The following is a 16015-nucleotide window of genomic DNA, read 5'->3' as shown; positions in this document are numbered from 1 at the left end:
TAGCCCCATTTTACAGGTGAGAAAACCAAGGCTCTTTAAAAAATGTGACAAGCTCTAAATTCTGGGGAACCCCAGGTCTCTAACCCCAAATATGTGGGGCATTACCTATATGAACGCCTGGGTGCTGGTATTTTTATACTCATTTTTTGGGATGTGGAAACTGAGCTCAGGGTGGGCATTGGAGCAGAGTCACAGAGCCAGAACTCAAATCTGGCTGTCACACAAGGCTCTTCCTCTTCTGGAGTGCCACTTCTGGAATGCCCAGGTGGATTCCTGCCCTCCTTAGGGTGTGTGTGTGGGCGGAGGGAATGTTTTATTGGTCAGGCAAGCACAGCTTTCAGCTTTCCAGGACCAAGAAAGGAGGTCTTGCCATCTCCCCAACTCCTTACTGAACTTCCCCTGGGTGGTCAGGGTGCACGGTGGCGGGACCACGACCCAGCTTTGTCTCCTCCACCTGAGGAGCCTGCACCAGGCCGCGCCCCGTGCCACCCCACCTCCGCCCGCAAGGCCGGTGACCACACCGTCACCCGCGACCACGGCCGCCTCCATCTTACATTTGGGGACCATTATTTATTCCCCGTCCTTACAAACACTTCATGACCGCCGGGCTTGCCCCACTCCGCCCCTCCAACCCCGACTCCCCTGCCCTCCGCATCCCCTTCCTCAACTGCCAGAGCCGGGATCCCAAGTGGGAGCAGGATTCAAAGTGGAAGGTTTGGACACCGCAGTTCCAGTTCCCAGTGCGAGCCGGGTCTGGGGGGATTCCCTGTCATGTGGAAAAGCCAACCGCCTTCGGCAGGGCCAGGGCCGCCGCCTCGGCTGGAGAGAACCCCCGCCCGGGCCACACACACCTCGAGGGCAGCTCAGAGAGGCGGCGAGGGCAGCGAGGGGGCAGGGGGAGAGGCGTGCCCGCGTGTGCGCGTGAGTGTGCGCGTGTGAGTGTGAGTGTGTTGGGGTGTATGCGCAGGCGCGCGTGCGTATTAAGATCCGGGGTGTAATTCCGCAAAGGAGGTCCAGGAGACAGGGCATCGCTAGTGTGGACAGAGCTTTGTGTCCAAATAGGCAGCGCAGGGACTAACCCGCGAGGGCGGGGAGCAGGGTTTTCCCGGGCGGGGCAATGCGAGGAGCCGGGGCTGGGCGCGGGAGGGGAGCGGGATTCCTAACCTGGACGGGACGCCTGGGTGTGGGAAGCTCCGGAACTGGGCTCCTGCGGGAGGTCCGTGCGCCCCAGCCCGGGCCGGTCGGACGTTGGGGACACCCACTCCCCAAGGATGCTCCACGCCAGGCACGCGCAAGGGCCGCGAGGTGGTGTTCCCGAAACAGCGCCCGCAGCAGCGGGGAGAGGGGTGGCTTTTAGGGGGACGCCACACCTCCAGCCCGACCCGGCTCTCCGGATTGTCCGGGCGCCAAGCCCGCCGCCCACCCTATCCCACCCGGGGCGCGGAGCCCGCTGCGCCCAGCCCGGGGCTTCCCCGGCGGAGCGAGTAGGGCGCGGGGCGCGGGTTACGCCCCCCCACTCGGCGCCCACCGCCGCCCACCGCGCGGGAGCTCGGGCGCAGGGACGCACCGCGGCGTCCACACTCCCGCCCGTTCCGGCGGTCCCTCCCCCAGGCACTCACAAAATTGTCGCCGCAGCCGTTGTCCGGACACAGCACGTAGAAGGAGACGCCGGGGTCGGCGTAGAAATCCATCCTGCGCTCGGTCTCCTCGGTGGCGATGAGCTCGAAGGGCGTATTGGAGCACCATTTCTCCGCAACGTCGGCCAGCTGCTGGAAATCCATCGCGGCCCGGCGCCCGCCGCCGCCTCCCGCCGCCGCCCGCCCTCCCGCTTCTCGGCGCCCTCCTCCCGGGCGGGCAGCGCGGCGCTCGGCTCAGCCTGCGCGGGCTCCTCCGGGGCCGGGCTGGGCCGGCGGGGACTGTTTACATGCGGTGCGGAGCGGGGCGGGCGGCGGCCGGGGACAGCGCGGCGCCGCGCCCGCGGCTCCTCCTCTGCCCCGCCTTCCCCCGCCCCCTTGCGGGCCGCTGGGGGCTGGCGCGGCCGGGCCGGGACGCGGGGCGGCAGGAGGGACGGCCGGCACCCCCGCGGGCGCCCGGATTTTCCTGGGCGCTCCCGCCCCCCACTTTATTTTTAAACGAACCCAGAGCATCCCCGGGCCCTGGCCAGCGCGGGGCCGCCCCGGGCCGTGAAGTCATGGGCCCCAGCCAATCACCGGAGCCTGAGACCGCGCGGCGGCCTGCGAGCCCGGTGACGTCACAGCGCGGGCCTGGAATCCGCGGCTCCGCGGGTTACCTGGAAGCTGTGCGAGCGCCCAATACCCGAGGAGCGTGTCTGTGGAGTTAGAAAGCCCAGAAAGCGTTTCCCCGAATGCGACTTAAATGCAAGGGAGGCCACAGAACTGCAGATAACTTGGACCTTGTCTGGTGCTAGCAGTGGAGGAGCTGAGAAAAGGAAGTTTTTCTTTTTGCAGAAATCAAAGTTCTGTTCTCCAATTGATTTAAGGTAATGTGTCTCCTTAATGCATTTATCAGACACTAATATGAATGCTCACTTGCCAAGGAAGGGTGTGTGTGAAAAATTTGCGTTACATAAAGCTGAATATTTCTTAGAAATAAGCCTCCTAAGACTGGCTTCAGTATTGTTCAGCTTGAATTCACATGGCATAATCCAAAAAGGTCAAGAGGATAAAGAACGTTTTAAAACAAGTGTGGCCCAACAATTACACCTGCTGGGTGCTCACTGGCTGCCATGTACCGGACAGGCATTACTGGATTGCAGAAAACGCACTAGAGTCCTAGCCCGCAGGAATTGAATACTACAAACACAGACACATCATAAACATTGACCCAGCTTTTTAAAGTGCGTCTTCTGAACCAGGCACCGTGCACGAATTTACATTTCCAGCACCATGTATATGTGTTTCCTTTTCTCTGCATCCTCGCCAACATCTGTTGTTTTTAGACTTTTTAATCTTAGCCATTCTGACTGATGGGAAATTGTATCTCACTGTGGTTTTAATGTGCGTTTCTCTGATGATTGGTGGATGTTGAGCATTTTTTCATACGTTCATTGGCTGCTCCTGTGTCTTTTTTGCGAAATATCTGTTCATGTCATTTGCCCACTTTTTAATGGGGTTTTTTCTTGTTAAGTTGTTTGAGTTCCTTGTAGATTCTTGCTATTAGTCCTTTGTCAGATGCGTACTTTGCAAGTATTTTCTTTCATTCTGTAGGTTGTCTGTTTACCCTGTTGATAATTTCTTTTACTGTGCAGAAGCTTTTTAGTTTAATTAAGACCCATTTGTCTATTCTTGTTTTTGTTGCGTTTCCTTTTGGGTTTTAGTCATAAAATATTTGCCTAGGCCAATGTTGCAAGGAATTGAATTCTGCCAACAACCTGAATGAGCCTGAAAAGTAGATATTTTCTCAAATTTTGTCTTTTCCAGACAAGGACTGAGCCTATTACCATGATTTCAGCCTTGAACCTGAGTGAGAACCCAGTGATACCATGGCTGAGCTGGGACTTCTGACTTTCAGTACTGTGGGCTAATAAGTGGGTGTTGTTTTAAGCAGTTATGCGGGTTTAAATTCTTCATGCCCCAATAGAAAACTAATACACAGGACAATGAAAGAGACAGGCATATGAATATAAAAATGCAATAGGCTGTTGTAAAGTTACAAAATATTCCTTAAAAAAAAATGGGTGTCTCCAGATAGCACAAGCTTCCTTGTAATTTTACCTGATTCCACCATTTAAAGCATACTATGTGTTCCAAAAATGAAGAATTCCTTACATTTGAGATGAAACTACAAAAAATACATTCCTTTTTTCCTTCTGGGAAAGAAGGAGGTTTTAAAAAAAAAAAGAAAAAAAAAAAAAAAAACAGCCGGGCATGGTGGCTCAAGCCTGTAATCCCAGCACTTTGGGAGGCCGAGGCGGGTGGATCACGAGGTTGAGAGATCGAGACCATCCTGGTCAACATGGTAAAACCCCGTCTCTACTAAAAATACAAAAAACTAGCTGGGCGTGGTGGCACGTGCCTGTAATCCCAGCTACTCAGGAGGCTGAGGCAGGAGAATTGCCTGAGCCCAGGAGGCGGAGGTTGCGGTGAGCCGAGATCGTGCCATTGCACTCCAGCCTGGGTAACAAGAGCAACACTCTGTCTCAAAAAAAAAAAAAAAAAAAAAAAAAATCCGTATGTTTTTAAATGTATCGTGAAATTTGCTCCAAATGATGATCACAATTATGAAGTTACATTTATTTAACAAATAGTTTTTGTCAGAAAATGAAAAATAGAATTTTGGGTACAAAGTAATTGCTCAATGAAATGGATACTGTTGGGTTTCCTTCGAAAGGCATTGGGAAACATAGCAAAAGCTTCAGCGCTCCATGTCTGGGTTGACTCCTCCCTCTGCCACTTTAAGTTTTATGTACATCTGCAACTTCCTTCATTGCTCCGAGCTCAGTTGTCTTTTCTGAAAACAGGGACAACAGTGAGATAAAGTTTGTAAGGTCATTACCCCAAAACCTAGCACATAGTAAGAACTCAGTAAAAGCCATTACTACTCTTAATCTGCTTCTTAGGGATGATGAGTAGGAAGATCAGCTAATGAATTTTTCAAGTAAAATTCAGGAGTGACATAAGGGTGATATGATTGGGAATATTGGTTACAGATGAACCTAATCTCCTTTTTTCCAAGTCTTTAGAATAGGGTTTCTTAACAGCAGCACTTACTGATATTTGAAGCCAAAAATACTTTGTTGTCAGTGGCTATCCTGCGCACTGCAGGATTTTTAGCCACATTCTCTGGCCTCCACTCACTAGATGCCTGTGGCATCTCCCTCTACCCTCCAGTCTCTCCAATGTCACAAGCAAAAATTTCTCCAGATGGCTGGGCACAATGGCTCACGTCTGTAATCCCAGCACTTTGGGAAGCTGAGGCAGGTGAAGCCTAAGGTCAGGAGTTTGAGACCAGCCTGGCCAGTATGATGAAACCCCGTCTCTACTAAAAATACAAAAATTAGCTGGGTGTGGTGGCGTGCACCTGTAGGTCCAGCTACTCAGGAGGCTGAGGCAGAAGAATTGCTTGAACCCAGGAGGCGGAGGTTACAGTGAGCCGAGATTGCACCACTGTACTCCAGCCTGGCAACAGAGCGAGACTCCATCTCACAAAAAAAATTAAAAAAAAAAAAAATTTCTCCAGACATTGCCAAATGTCTCCTGCGTGCAAAATAGCCCCTACATGAGAACCACAGATTTAGAGAGAAAAGTCTTGTAACAGTCATGTTTTGGTCATTTTTACAAACTAATTGAAAGGATGTGCACATAAAGCAGCTGAAATTCATCCGGGAAAGTTCATCTGCAGAAGTTGCTTGAAACTTGATTCCCTTAGAACAACTGGAAAAGCCACCAGTTGGTTAGCTAAGAAGATCATAAACCTTTACCCGGCCTCTCTCCTGCTTGGGGAGAGTCCTGTGAGGCATCCTAGAATGTAGAGATGTATTTAAGCCTCATGTACAGGGCAGTGGTCATTTTAGAACTCCAGCCAGGTGTTTTGTGCAGCCACTAGGTGAAGAAACACCAGGGGCTCCCATACCCCATCTTTTTTTGTGTCCCATAACCTTTGGCCATGGTTTGGAAGTAGAAGGAAAATTAAAACTTCTCCCCAGTCAGGCACAGTGGCTCACACCTATAATTCCACCACTTTGGGAAGCCAAAGTAGGTGGATCCCTGAGCCCAGGAGTTCGAGACTAGCCTTGGAAACATGTTGAAAACCTGACTCTACTGAAAATACAAAAATCAGCTGGGCATGGTGGCATGTACCCATAGTCCTAGCTACTTGGCAGGCTGAGGTGGGAGAATCTTGAGCCCTGGAGGTCAAGGGTACAGTGAGCCATGATTGCACCACTGCACTCCAGCCTAGGTGACAGAGGGAAGCCCTATCTCAAAAAAACAAAACAAAACAAACAAACAAAAAAACTTATCCCCACCAGTAGGCAGAGTTGTACCACCTTCAGTGTATTTAAGAAATGTTTCTGTTCATTTATAGAAATCTGGACTTTGCTGTCTCTGAAAATAACCATTTGCCTTTGGGAGATGTGTGTTGGCAAGAAGAGGAGGCATATTCAAACCCCACTGGCTAGGACATCAGGAGTCCAGGATGGAATGCAAAGGCCATCCTGGGCTGTCCTGCTAATGCTGACTCTTCTGCCCTGTTCTCAAGTTCTCCATGGCTTTTATTCTAGTATAAGTTTGATGTTAACATATAATTTGACCTTCGATTCACTCCTATGTTGTAAGTCCGTTTAGTTAGCCCTACCCTTTGATAAATCTGCTCCATCCACATTGCTTTGTGGTTAGGTGGTAGGAGGAGGTAGGCAGAGAGGCAAGCATAGCTGGTTCCACATTCACCCGTCAGCTGAGCCCAAGGTCGTCTTATTGTATCAAGAGGGACTGTAGACCCTGGGTCCCAGGAGACGGGGATCAGGAGAGAGGTGTATGATTTGCCACAGGGGTGATGGGAGAGGTAAAAAGACCGTAGGATCTGGAGAAATAACTCCCAGGAGAGCAACACAGGAAGGATGAGAGCTGTCTTCTTCCTGCACTACGCTCCAGAACAGTGAGCCAAGCAGTGGGGTAGGGAGGGTAAGTAGAGGGCAGACATGAGTTAAGCCTGTGCCAAAGTTCATGTGTCACTGCAACTAGAGTCTGAAAGAAAATCAAGTTGGACAATCAGCAGAAGTTGAAGATTTACATAAGTGAGTCATTGTGATTTACCCCAAATGCCCAGTAAAGCTCAGGAAAAGGATTTCCTTCAGTCTTCCTATTCTGGGGCTAGGAAAATTCATTCTGAATTTTGTTTCTGAATCTTCCAACCTTAGTTTGTAAAAATTACTTCTTTTTTGGACATTCCTCTAAAAGGTTGGATGTAGAATTTGAGCAAGTTAGGGGTTACAGGATTTGGCTACATTTGCCTTCAAAACATGCTTAGCTGATTACATTCACCTGGTAAACATTTTCCTTTTATGTATGTCAAAGAAACAGAAACACTCACTTATGATTTGGCTTATAGCTTCTTTATTCATTTAAATACTTCAGTATTCTGTCTTCTTCAATGATGCCCTCCTTGCCCATATATTCACCTAGAACAGTTTCTCATTTTCCCTATTTCTGAACACTTGCAGTGACTTCCTTCACTGAAGCCCAATGCATAGAACTTCCTTTTCAGCAAAATCTCAGCGGTGGTGCTAAGGGACTAAAATAGATTTTAAGGTGACAAAACCATTATTTTAACATTTTTCTCTGTTACTTTTCTGATAATGATGACAGTTCTGTCTACTATGTTTGCTGAGGCTTACTAGGACCCAGTGATATTAGCTCATTATCTAGAGAGAGGTCCCAAGAGCATTACACCAGATCTCCTACGAAGATGTGGGATTTCCTCTAGGAAAAGGTGTGTATCCAGGAAATTTACTAAGCCAGAAGCTGCTGTGATTCTATGGCACTCTTATCTCTTACGACACATCCATTTACTAAGATTCGGTGATCTGGATGATATCACAGAGTGCTTTACTCCAGCCTGCCCCAAATGGTAAGCATGCATGACTGTAGGATATTGAAACAAAATCAACAATACTTTTTTAAAAACCACAACAAAATTTCCCTCATCAGTTCATTTAGTCTTATGTAACTCTTATTCTGAAGATCTTGGGTTTGTAATTCTCTAGACTAAAAAGAGTCCTAGAGATCTTGACTGAATTTACTCATCTGAGCTTAGAGTTATCTAAGAGATATCAGCTCAGAAAGCTACACCCAAGAGTCTATGTTTTAAATTTTAAAGTTTCAGCAATTTGAAGTATCCAATATGGTCCTTCTCCATGAAGCTCTGAGACTGTCTTTCTTGGTTGAAGACACAAAATCTGGCCTTTACACAAGCCTCAGAGTCAAAACAAAAGAAAACAAAAAACAATCTGTAGATGGCCGAGAAGTAGAGTGGCTGTGGTTAATTTATAACTGGTAACCCTCAAATGTGACAGGTCAGATAAGGGTGCATAATTATAATGCAACCAGTAAAGAAATGTGGTTTCTTTACTGAACAAAATAATAAAGCCATTCCAAAAAAGAAAAAAAGTAGGCAAGTTGTCTCTAAGGATAATAATTAAGTTTGCATTAAAAGAACTGATTTATAAAAATGGAGGAACACAATTTTTATAGAGAAAAATAAATTGAGATATAATTATGAGATATAATATACCAAAAATATGAAGTAAAGAGATTGAGCAGTAAGGCATAGGCATTCTGTTTTTTATAAAACTCCATAGTTAAGTCTGATGTGTACCCCCTTGAAAACAACTGGCCTAGGAAATAGTAATTTCCAATTAAAAATATAAGACTCTGGCCAGGCTAAGGGGACATTTTAAATAATAACTGAAATTAAGATTGAGAACACTATACTGTCATCTAATATCATTAGGCAAAGCATTGTCAGGACTCTAATAAATACAAGAAAACACAGCAAACCAATTTCATAAGAGTATGATCAGTAGTTTCCTTGAGGGTAAAAATAAATCATGGGTAGCCAGGGCATTGATAAATTTCCAGGGTTTTCCTGTAAAGTCCAGATGCTCCTTGGCTTCCCATGGGGTTAAATCCCAATAAACTTGTGGTAAGTAAAAAATGTCAGAAGTCAAAAATGCATTTACTACCCCAATAAATCCAGTTGAAAAATCGTAAGTCAAACCCTTGTAAGTTGGGGACCATCTGATACCATTTCTGAAATAGTTACATTAACAATATTTTATCTATACAGATTTAACCTAGGGAAGACTAAGTACCTTTTCTGGTTTGATAACTCTTCTCATGCAAACCCTGCAATAGTAACACATCAAAGAAACCTAGCCCTTATCTTTTTATGTGATCAAAGAAACAAGTTTGTGATTTTTCGAGGGACCCACTGGAAAATCTCAAAGGTATTTTAGGTGTAAAAGAGATCCTAATTTTCTGTACACTTAAAAACAGGGAAAATGGTAAATGTTATGTTCCATATACTTACTACCATAAAAAAGGTAAAAAAAATTATGATTAAAGAATGAAAAAAAATTCTAGATTTATTTTATTTTTTCCGAAATTTAAGATCTAATTTTTTTGGAGAACAAAAATTAAAAAAAAACAAAAACAAAAACTTAAGATATTTGATGCTTAAGATAGGATCGTGGGTGCCTTAGAAAAAATATTTTATTACTTATTTGAGTCACAATAAAGCACTTTGAAATAAACATAGAAAGTAACATGATTAAAAAGAACTTTGCTCTTTCTTAAGTGAAAACCTTTTGTACTTTTTCTTCCTAAATAGTTGAGGATCTAGTAAGGTCAACAGAAAGCACAGGAAATTATTCTGGTGAGACCTGGAATCTTTGCTATTCAGGCAGATTAGGCAGCAAGTAATGAATGACCTTTTACATTGTCGGTGAAGGCATTAATCAGTAAACCAACAAAAAAAGCTTACCAAAATTAGGCAAACTTTGCTAAGATTTCAACAGATTATGGAGCTCCTTTTCGACTCAAGTGTTATAAACGAAGGCAAATAAAACTCACTTTCCAAGTCTGTCCTACATCTTGCTCTTTCCTATCCCACACAAACTGACATTTTTCTTTTGAACAGATCTCAGGGGTCAAAACTAATTTTATAAAAATAGTAAGATGTTATTTGTATTAACATGCATTCATCATTGGTATCTTCAAATGAATCACTAAATATCTTAAAGATTTTCAGTTTCTATTTTTAATACAGTAAATATTGATAGTCATAACCCACATAGCAGAAATTCTTTGGGGTCCTCAATAAGTCCTAGAAGTGTAAAAGGGGTCAGAAACAAACAAAAATAGCCCATCTACTCATCTACTGCTTTAGGACAAAATTACTCTTCTTCCTTGGAAAACAAAAGCACACACACAGTTGTATTTCTTTGTAACTGCTGTTCCTAGTTTAGTCTTAATAATGCATATTAAATAGATTTTAACCAAAAGAACTGACATCTGTTTATAATGACCCAAAGATATAGCCTCTCTGTAGCATATAAAAATAAGAAGCAAAAATGTATAAAGTAGGATTAGCAATCAGTGTTTTGGTATTATACCTTACCCGGTTGCATATACTAGAACGTCACCTGAAACGAGCTTAACTAGAAAAGGAAACACACTGGGTCAGGTAATTGAGAAGTTCAGGAATTAGATTAACTTCAGGCATGGCTAAATCTAGGTGCCCAAAAAGTTATCGGTTATCTGTCTTTCTCCATCTCCTGGTTCTGTTTCCCTCTATGCTGGCTCTGTTCTTCAGCAGACTGTCTTCTTGTGCTGAAAAGACAACCCATAGCAGCGCTAAGCTCATGTGATCCTTAATGTCTCAGAGCTCAAAAACAAGAATTCCACATTCTCTTTCTAAGTGCCTGATTATTCTCCCTAAAAAGTCCTTAAGTAGCTCTGCTTGGAGCTGAGGCCCACCTCTGGGCCAATCACTGATGCTAGAGGTCTGTGATACTCTCAAAGCTCAGCCTGGATCCCTGACCCACCCCTGTGTTTGAGAACGGGGATCCCTTGATTGCAAGATCTACCACATCATTTAGAAGAGGGAACAGCTCCTCTCTGCACCAAGTGTGATACTGAATGTTTTCATTAAAAGGCAGGTTTGTTTAGTGGAAAGAAGGCCAGACTGGCATTTAAATGACCTAGGGTTTCGTTCTAATTCTATCATCCCCCTAATTCTGTGACCTTGGATAAGCCAGTTAACTTCCTTGGACACGCTTTTTCATCAATAAAATAAATGTGTTGGATTAGATTATGTCACATCCAAATGTCTATAATTCTATTTCACTAACTCAGGAAGAATCCAGGTTCATTCTTCTGTTCTGGGTCTCAAAACAGATAAGAAGACATAGAAGTAGGTTCTAGTTGTCTTTGTCAATGGTCTTATGGTTGTCAATAACAGGAACTCACCAAGCTAGCTTAGGGGGAAAAAAAGCCCAGAATATTTCAGAGAACCCAAGGACAGGAGTGGGCTTCATGACAGCGGAGAACCAGGAACTAGAAAACTACCAGGAACTACTGTTTCCAGTCCCTTCCTCCCTCTCTCTCCCAACCCTCCTCCTTTTTGTCTGTCTCTAGCCAGATCATCCCATCCTTTTACTTTGCTCATCAGTTCTGTTCTTCTCTTAAAATATCCACTTTCCTGCTTCTCCGGGAATGTAGATGGGAATGCTTTTCTATGATGGCAGCTTCTGCTCATCAGTGTCCATTACCCTGATTCCATCTAACAGGATGTCTATTACTAAACCCCAGCTCCAATTTGACTGGCTCACCTCAAACTCAGAAATCCATTCGCGACCAGGAGAGCAGAGTGATCCATCAAAAACATTATGCCTTATGGAGACAGAGATATTATCAATGGAAGGGGGTACTAAGCTGGGAAGACATTATAAAAGGTATCTATTTCAACAGTGGTGTTGCGGTAGTTTTTCTATACATATAAGTGCAAGATATTACCCTAAGGAAAGGAGAAATTTACAACTATAAGGCTTTTAGACAACCATGATTTTTAAAAAACAACTTTCAGAAGGGGGTGAATTCATAGAATATAAGAAGCTGAATGTGAGTCATAATAACCTTATTTAAGAAAGTGGGGGCAAAAAGCCCAGTGCAAAGTGTAGCCAAAAGTGTAACATAGGTAACGGTTTTATGGTCTTGTGTGATCTATGCATATTTGGCAGTGAGGACACCAAGAGATCCATATATAGATACAGTGGTATTTCTTTTCTGAAACAATTAGAATAGCCAGATGGGCCAGTTTTCTACAGCAGCTTCTAAGCCAATGTGTTCTGATTCTACCTCTTAAAGGAAAGGCCATCTGATGGACGCCCAGGCAGAATCACAAAAAGTTTCACACTGACATTCTCATTTCTTTAGTCATAGCTCTTACAGTGCTTTATATGCACATATAAAAATCTAGGCATATTACTTTCCTTTATAGGTCTCTAAGGCTCACCTAGTTCAGCCCTCCTCAAAAGTTCTTTGTGGCAAACATACCAAGATAGTTGGACAGAACTTCTATAGAATGAATAGCTCTAAGCAACTCTAGGCCTGGGCAGGAAAAGTGTGAACACCCTGGTATGTGCAGGACAGAACTACATTGACAAGGCCAGCATCTTTCCTGGAAATAGCAATTTGCTAGTTTTGGATCTTTGACCCTGCTTATTTATTGATTTATAAATTTAAACAGCATCCTCTCCAAAATGTGCCTCTGGGCAGAGATACAAAGATTAAAAGTAATGCATGAAGCCAGCCAACCTTTTTCTTTGTAAAGGAAAGGAAATCAATAAATTGTAAGTTCTTTGTCTTTTTATTTTTTTTGAGACAGGGTCTTGCTCTGTCACCCAGGCTAGAGTATAGTGGTGCAATCTCTGTTCACTGCAACCTCCACCTCCCAGGTTCAGGTGATTCTCCTGCCTCAGCCTTGGGAGTAGCTGGGATTACAGGCTCCTGCCACCACACCCGGCTAATTTTTGTATTTTTAGTAGAGATGGGGTTTCACCATATTGGCCAGGCAGGTCTCGAAGTCCTGACCTCAAGTGATTCTCCCACCTCAGCCTCCCAAAGTGCTGGAATAACAGGCATAAGCCACTGTGCTTGGCCAATAAACTGTAAGTTCTTCATCCTTTTGGCCACTCCTCTCTTACCACAGTGGCCCAAATCCCTCTTGGGGTCTGTTTCTGACCACTGCCTTTCTGACATCTACCCTGAGCTGTCCCTTTCTGACCAACCTCCCATGGAAGAAAATGGCCCTCCCATGCATGGGTCAAAGAAGAGGCAGACCTGAAAAAGAGAAAAATAACTATTTTTTCATGTTGAACCCTGCCACGGCTGCTTCCTAGTAAATTACAGTATGTATCCCTTGGTTCTACCATTGGGCCATTGTTACATTGTTCCCACAGGTTAAATAGATTAATTGGAAAATGTACCATGATTGATTTGGTAAAGAAGAAGTCAGTTCTCTGGTTGTCAGTATGTTACTGGTGCTCCTCCAGCAAAGGCAACCATGTGTTGGCCTTCTGTCCCAGTGTCCTTTCTGTTTTAGCATTTGTCTTGGAAATAATTGTCCCAGTTTGGATGATCAATTACATGATCATTCTACCTGTGGTGGAATGATCAGAAGAGCAGATCAAAAACTTACTTAAGGTGTTTGAAGTCACCTATTTGATCCTATTCTCTCTTTTTTGTGTGTGAAATGAAGTCTCGCACTGTCACCTAGACTGGAGTGCAATGGCGCAATCTTGGCTTACTGCAATCTCTGCCTCCTAGGTTCAAGCAATTCTCCTGCCTCAGCCTCCTGAGTAGCTGGGACTACAGGCGTGCACCACTATGCCTGGCTATTTTTTTTTTGCATTTTTAGTAGAGATGGGGTTTCACCATGTTGGCCAGGATGGTCTCAATCTCCTGACCTCATGATCCACCCGCTTCAGCCTCCCTAGGTAGTGCTGGGATTACAGGGGTGAGCCACCGTACCCGGCCTTGATCTTATTATCTTTAACCACAGCAAGCTGGCCACCAATCAAACCGATCTGAATAATAGGAAGTTTCAACTAATACTCTCAAGTGAACATGCATTAATTTCATCCAAGCTAGACCTGACTGGTGACTTTAAAGTTGGTTCTTAGTTGTGTTTTTTCCAATTTCTCCACATTACTGTATTAAATTTAGTTTAGCGTGAACCTGCCTCCTTACATATTTAAGTTCAGCCTAAAGGTGTAACTAAAACCTAACTGGTTAAATTACAACCTAACTGGATGTGTAAACAGACTGTTGTAAGCTACACTTGCACCAATCACAGAATTCTGACCAATCATAGGCATACTGATTTTCTTGACAGGGCCTAGTTTGGCCAATCACAAGCAGCCAACTGTTCAAACCGTATTCAAATAAAGCAAACGCTCAGCTGTAACCAATCCGGCTGTTTCTGTATCTCACTTCTGCTTTTTGTATGTTACTTTCCTTTTTTTATCTGTAAATGTTAGCTGACCATGTAGACGCCCTGATTCTAGAGGCTGCCCCATTCTCAAATTGTTCTTTACTCAGTTAAACTCTGTTGTCTAAAGTTTTTTCTTTTAACACCTGCCAACATGTTATTTTCTGTTTTTTTCTTTTGTTTTGTTTTTAAGTATTAGTATTATAGCCATCCTACTGAGTATGAAGAGGTACCTTATTGTGGCTTTGATTTGCATTTCCCTAATGACCAAGTTCTTAGCTGTTTGATAGCACAGAAAAGACTGTTTGCTCTCAGAGGCTTGCATTGTATCTTAGAGGTTTACTATTCTCAAAGCTGAGAATAAAGTAGGTGTTGACAAATCTCTCATTGAGCAAACAATCGCAAAGAGAGCCTGAGTTTTGTGTGTCAGCTCAGTACCAATAAAAAAAGAGTTATATTTAGCATTAGGAGGCCAGAAGATCAGAGCACATAAATACATCCTAAAGACTGTGAGGACAGGTTCCTAAGGTGACAAATTCACACCTCAACATGAAGTAGGATGGAAGCTTTAGAAGTTCTCTAATCCATGGCAGCAAAATGGTGGCTGAATGTCAGTTACCGTTAAAACAGGTATAAGCTGCTGTTTTCATCTCCCTTTTCATTGTAATAAAATGTGTCTTGGTGGGAACCTCTCCAGAGGAGATGGGTGCCCACTTCCCAGAGGTGTTTGGGGGATTAATGTGAGTAAAACACTCTGTGATGATAAGACTTCTGCTGCAATTGACAGGAGGGTGCTCTTATTAATAAGACTTCCAATTCTGAGCATTTACTACATGTAAGATACCGTCCTCGGCAGTTTCTTAATAGCTGAGAACGTAATGCATGGCTTTGAGACATTATCTCAATCTTAGTAACAGCTGCTTCCCCGGGCTGTAGCATGGGCTCTGTCTGGGTTTAGATCTGAGCTCTGCCATGTACTAGCTATGAGATTTAACCTCCGCATGCATCAATTTCCTTATCTATAAAGATGGAAATTAAAATGTCCACTTCTTAGGGTTGTTTTCAAGGTGTGCTAAGTTAAATTGGTTAACTTCCTATATGGAGAGAAGTCAATACATGTTAATTCCCTTTGCCTTCACTTAAAAATAGGAATATTACAGATATTATTCCTTCTATTTTGTAGATGGGAAAAATGAGGCATTTTTTCCACAGGTCCCACAGTGACTAAGAAGTCATTATCTTTTGGGGTGTTCTTCCAGCTCACAGCTATTTCCGATTCCCTGGGGACTGTCCCCTAACTTGAAATGATGAACCCATAGCACTCATGTCTGTCCCTTGGGCCAATGCCCCTCAGGCCACCATTGATTGAATGGAGGAAGACAGACATGGGACTGAAGTGGGCCAATCAGATTCTCGTCCAAGAATTTGAGAATGAGGCTGGGCACAGTGGCTCATGCCTGTAATCCCAATACTTTGGGAGGCCGGGGCAAGTGGATCACCTGAGGTCAGGAGTTCAAGACCAGCCTGACAAACATGGAGAAACCCCATCTCTACTAAAAATACAAAATTAGCCAAGCGTGGTGGTACGTGCCTGTAATCCCAGCTACTCGGGAGACTGAGGCAGCAGAATTGCTTGAACTGGGTGGCAGAGGTTGCAGTGAACTGAGATCGCGCCATTGAACTTTAGCATGGGCAACAAGAGTGAAACTCTGTCTCAAAAAAAAAAAAAAAAAAAGAATTTGGGAATGAGGCCAAGATACAGAAAGGTATAATCTGCATATGGCTAAAACTGTATCACGTAACTTAGGCATCAATGCCACTATATTGTGTTGGGTAGGAAACATGGAGAAAGACAGGCCTGAGAGAGAGAAGACAGAAACAGATATGCAGTAAGAAGCAGCCATGACAGCTGAGAAAAGATCACAGTGGCTTTCCAGCTCCTGGTTCTTTCTCAGCCCGGCCCATGCTTTTCTCCTTGGATTCTATGAGATGCCCACCTACCTGC

At 44.2% G+C, this 16015-nt stretch overlaps 2 protein-coding genes and 1 long non-coding RNA gene across 6 annotated transcripts in view; 1 reads left to right on the top strand and 2 right to left on the bottom strand.

Moving 5' to 3' along the window:
• MTURN (maturin, neural progenitor differentiation regulator homolog) overlaps positions 1 to 2028 on the bottom strand; it is a 31906-nt gene extending 29878 nt beyond the window's left edge. Inside the window, exon 1 of the mRNA XM_003935177.4 lies at positions 1620 to 2028. Coding sequence (XP_003935226.1) covers positions 1620 to 1781 — 162 coding nt within the window. The 5' untranslated portion in view covers positions 1782 to 2028. The remainder of the gene's footprint in view (positions 1 to 1619) is intronic.
• LOC141580157 (uncharacterized) overlaps positions 2021 to 16015 on the top strand; it is a 65436-nt gene continuing 51441 nt past the window's right edge. Inside the window, exon 1 of the long non-coding RNA XR_012512251.1 lies at positions 2021 to 2500. This is a non-coding gene — a long non-coding RNA (uncharacterized LOC141580157). The remainder of the gene's footprint in view (positions 2501 to 16015) is intronic.
• The window catches only part of PLEKHA8 (pleckstrin homology domain containing A8), a 108442-nt gene continuing 96661 nt past the window's right edge, over positions 4235 to 16015 (bottom strand). Inside the window, exons 13-14 of one of the 4 annotated variants that reach the window (XM_074379881.1) lie at positions 11351 to 11411; positions 4235 to 4470 (exon numbers count right to left, since the gene is read on the bottom strand). In XM_074379881.1, the coding sequence (XP_074235982.1) occupies positions 4458 to 4470; positions 11351 to 11411 (74 nt within the window). In that variant the 3' untranslated portion in view covers positions 4235 to 4457. The other 3 variants (XM_074379879.1, XM_039472552.2, XM_074379885.1) reach the window with 3 other exon arrangements.

The sequence above is a fragment of the Saimiri boliviensis genome, chromosome 10, assembly GCF_048565385.1.
Source record: "Saimiri boliviensis isolate mSaiBol1 chromosome 10, mSaiBol1.pri, whole genome shotgun sequence".
Lineage (NCBI taxonomy): Eukaryota > Metazoa > Chordata > Mammalia > Primates > Cebidae > Saimiri > Saimiri boliviensis.
This window is presented reverse-complemented; position numbering and strand designations above follow the sequence as displayed.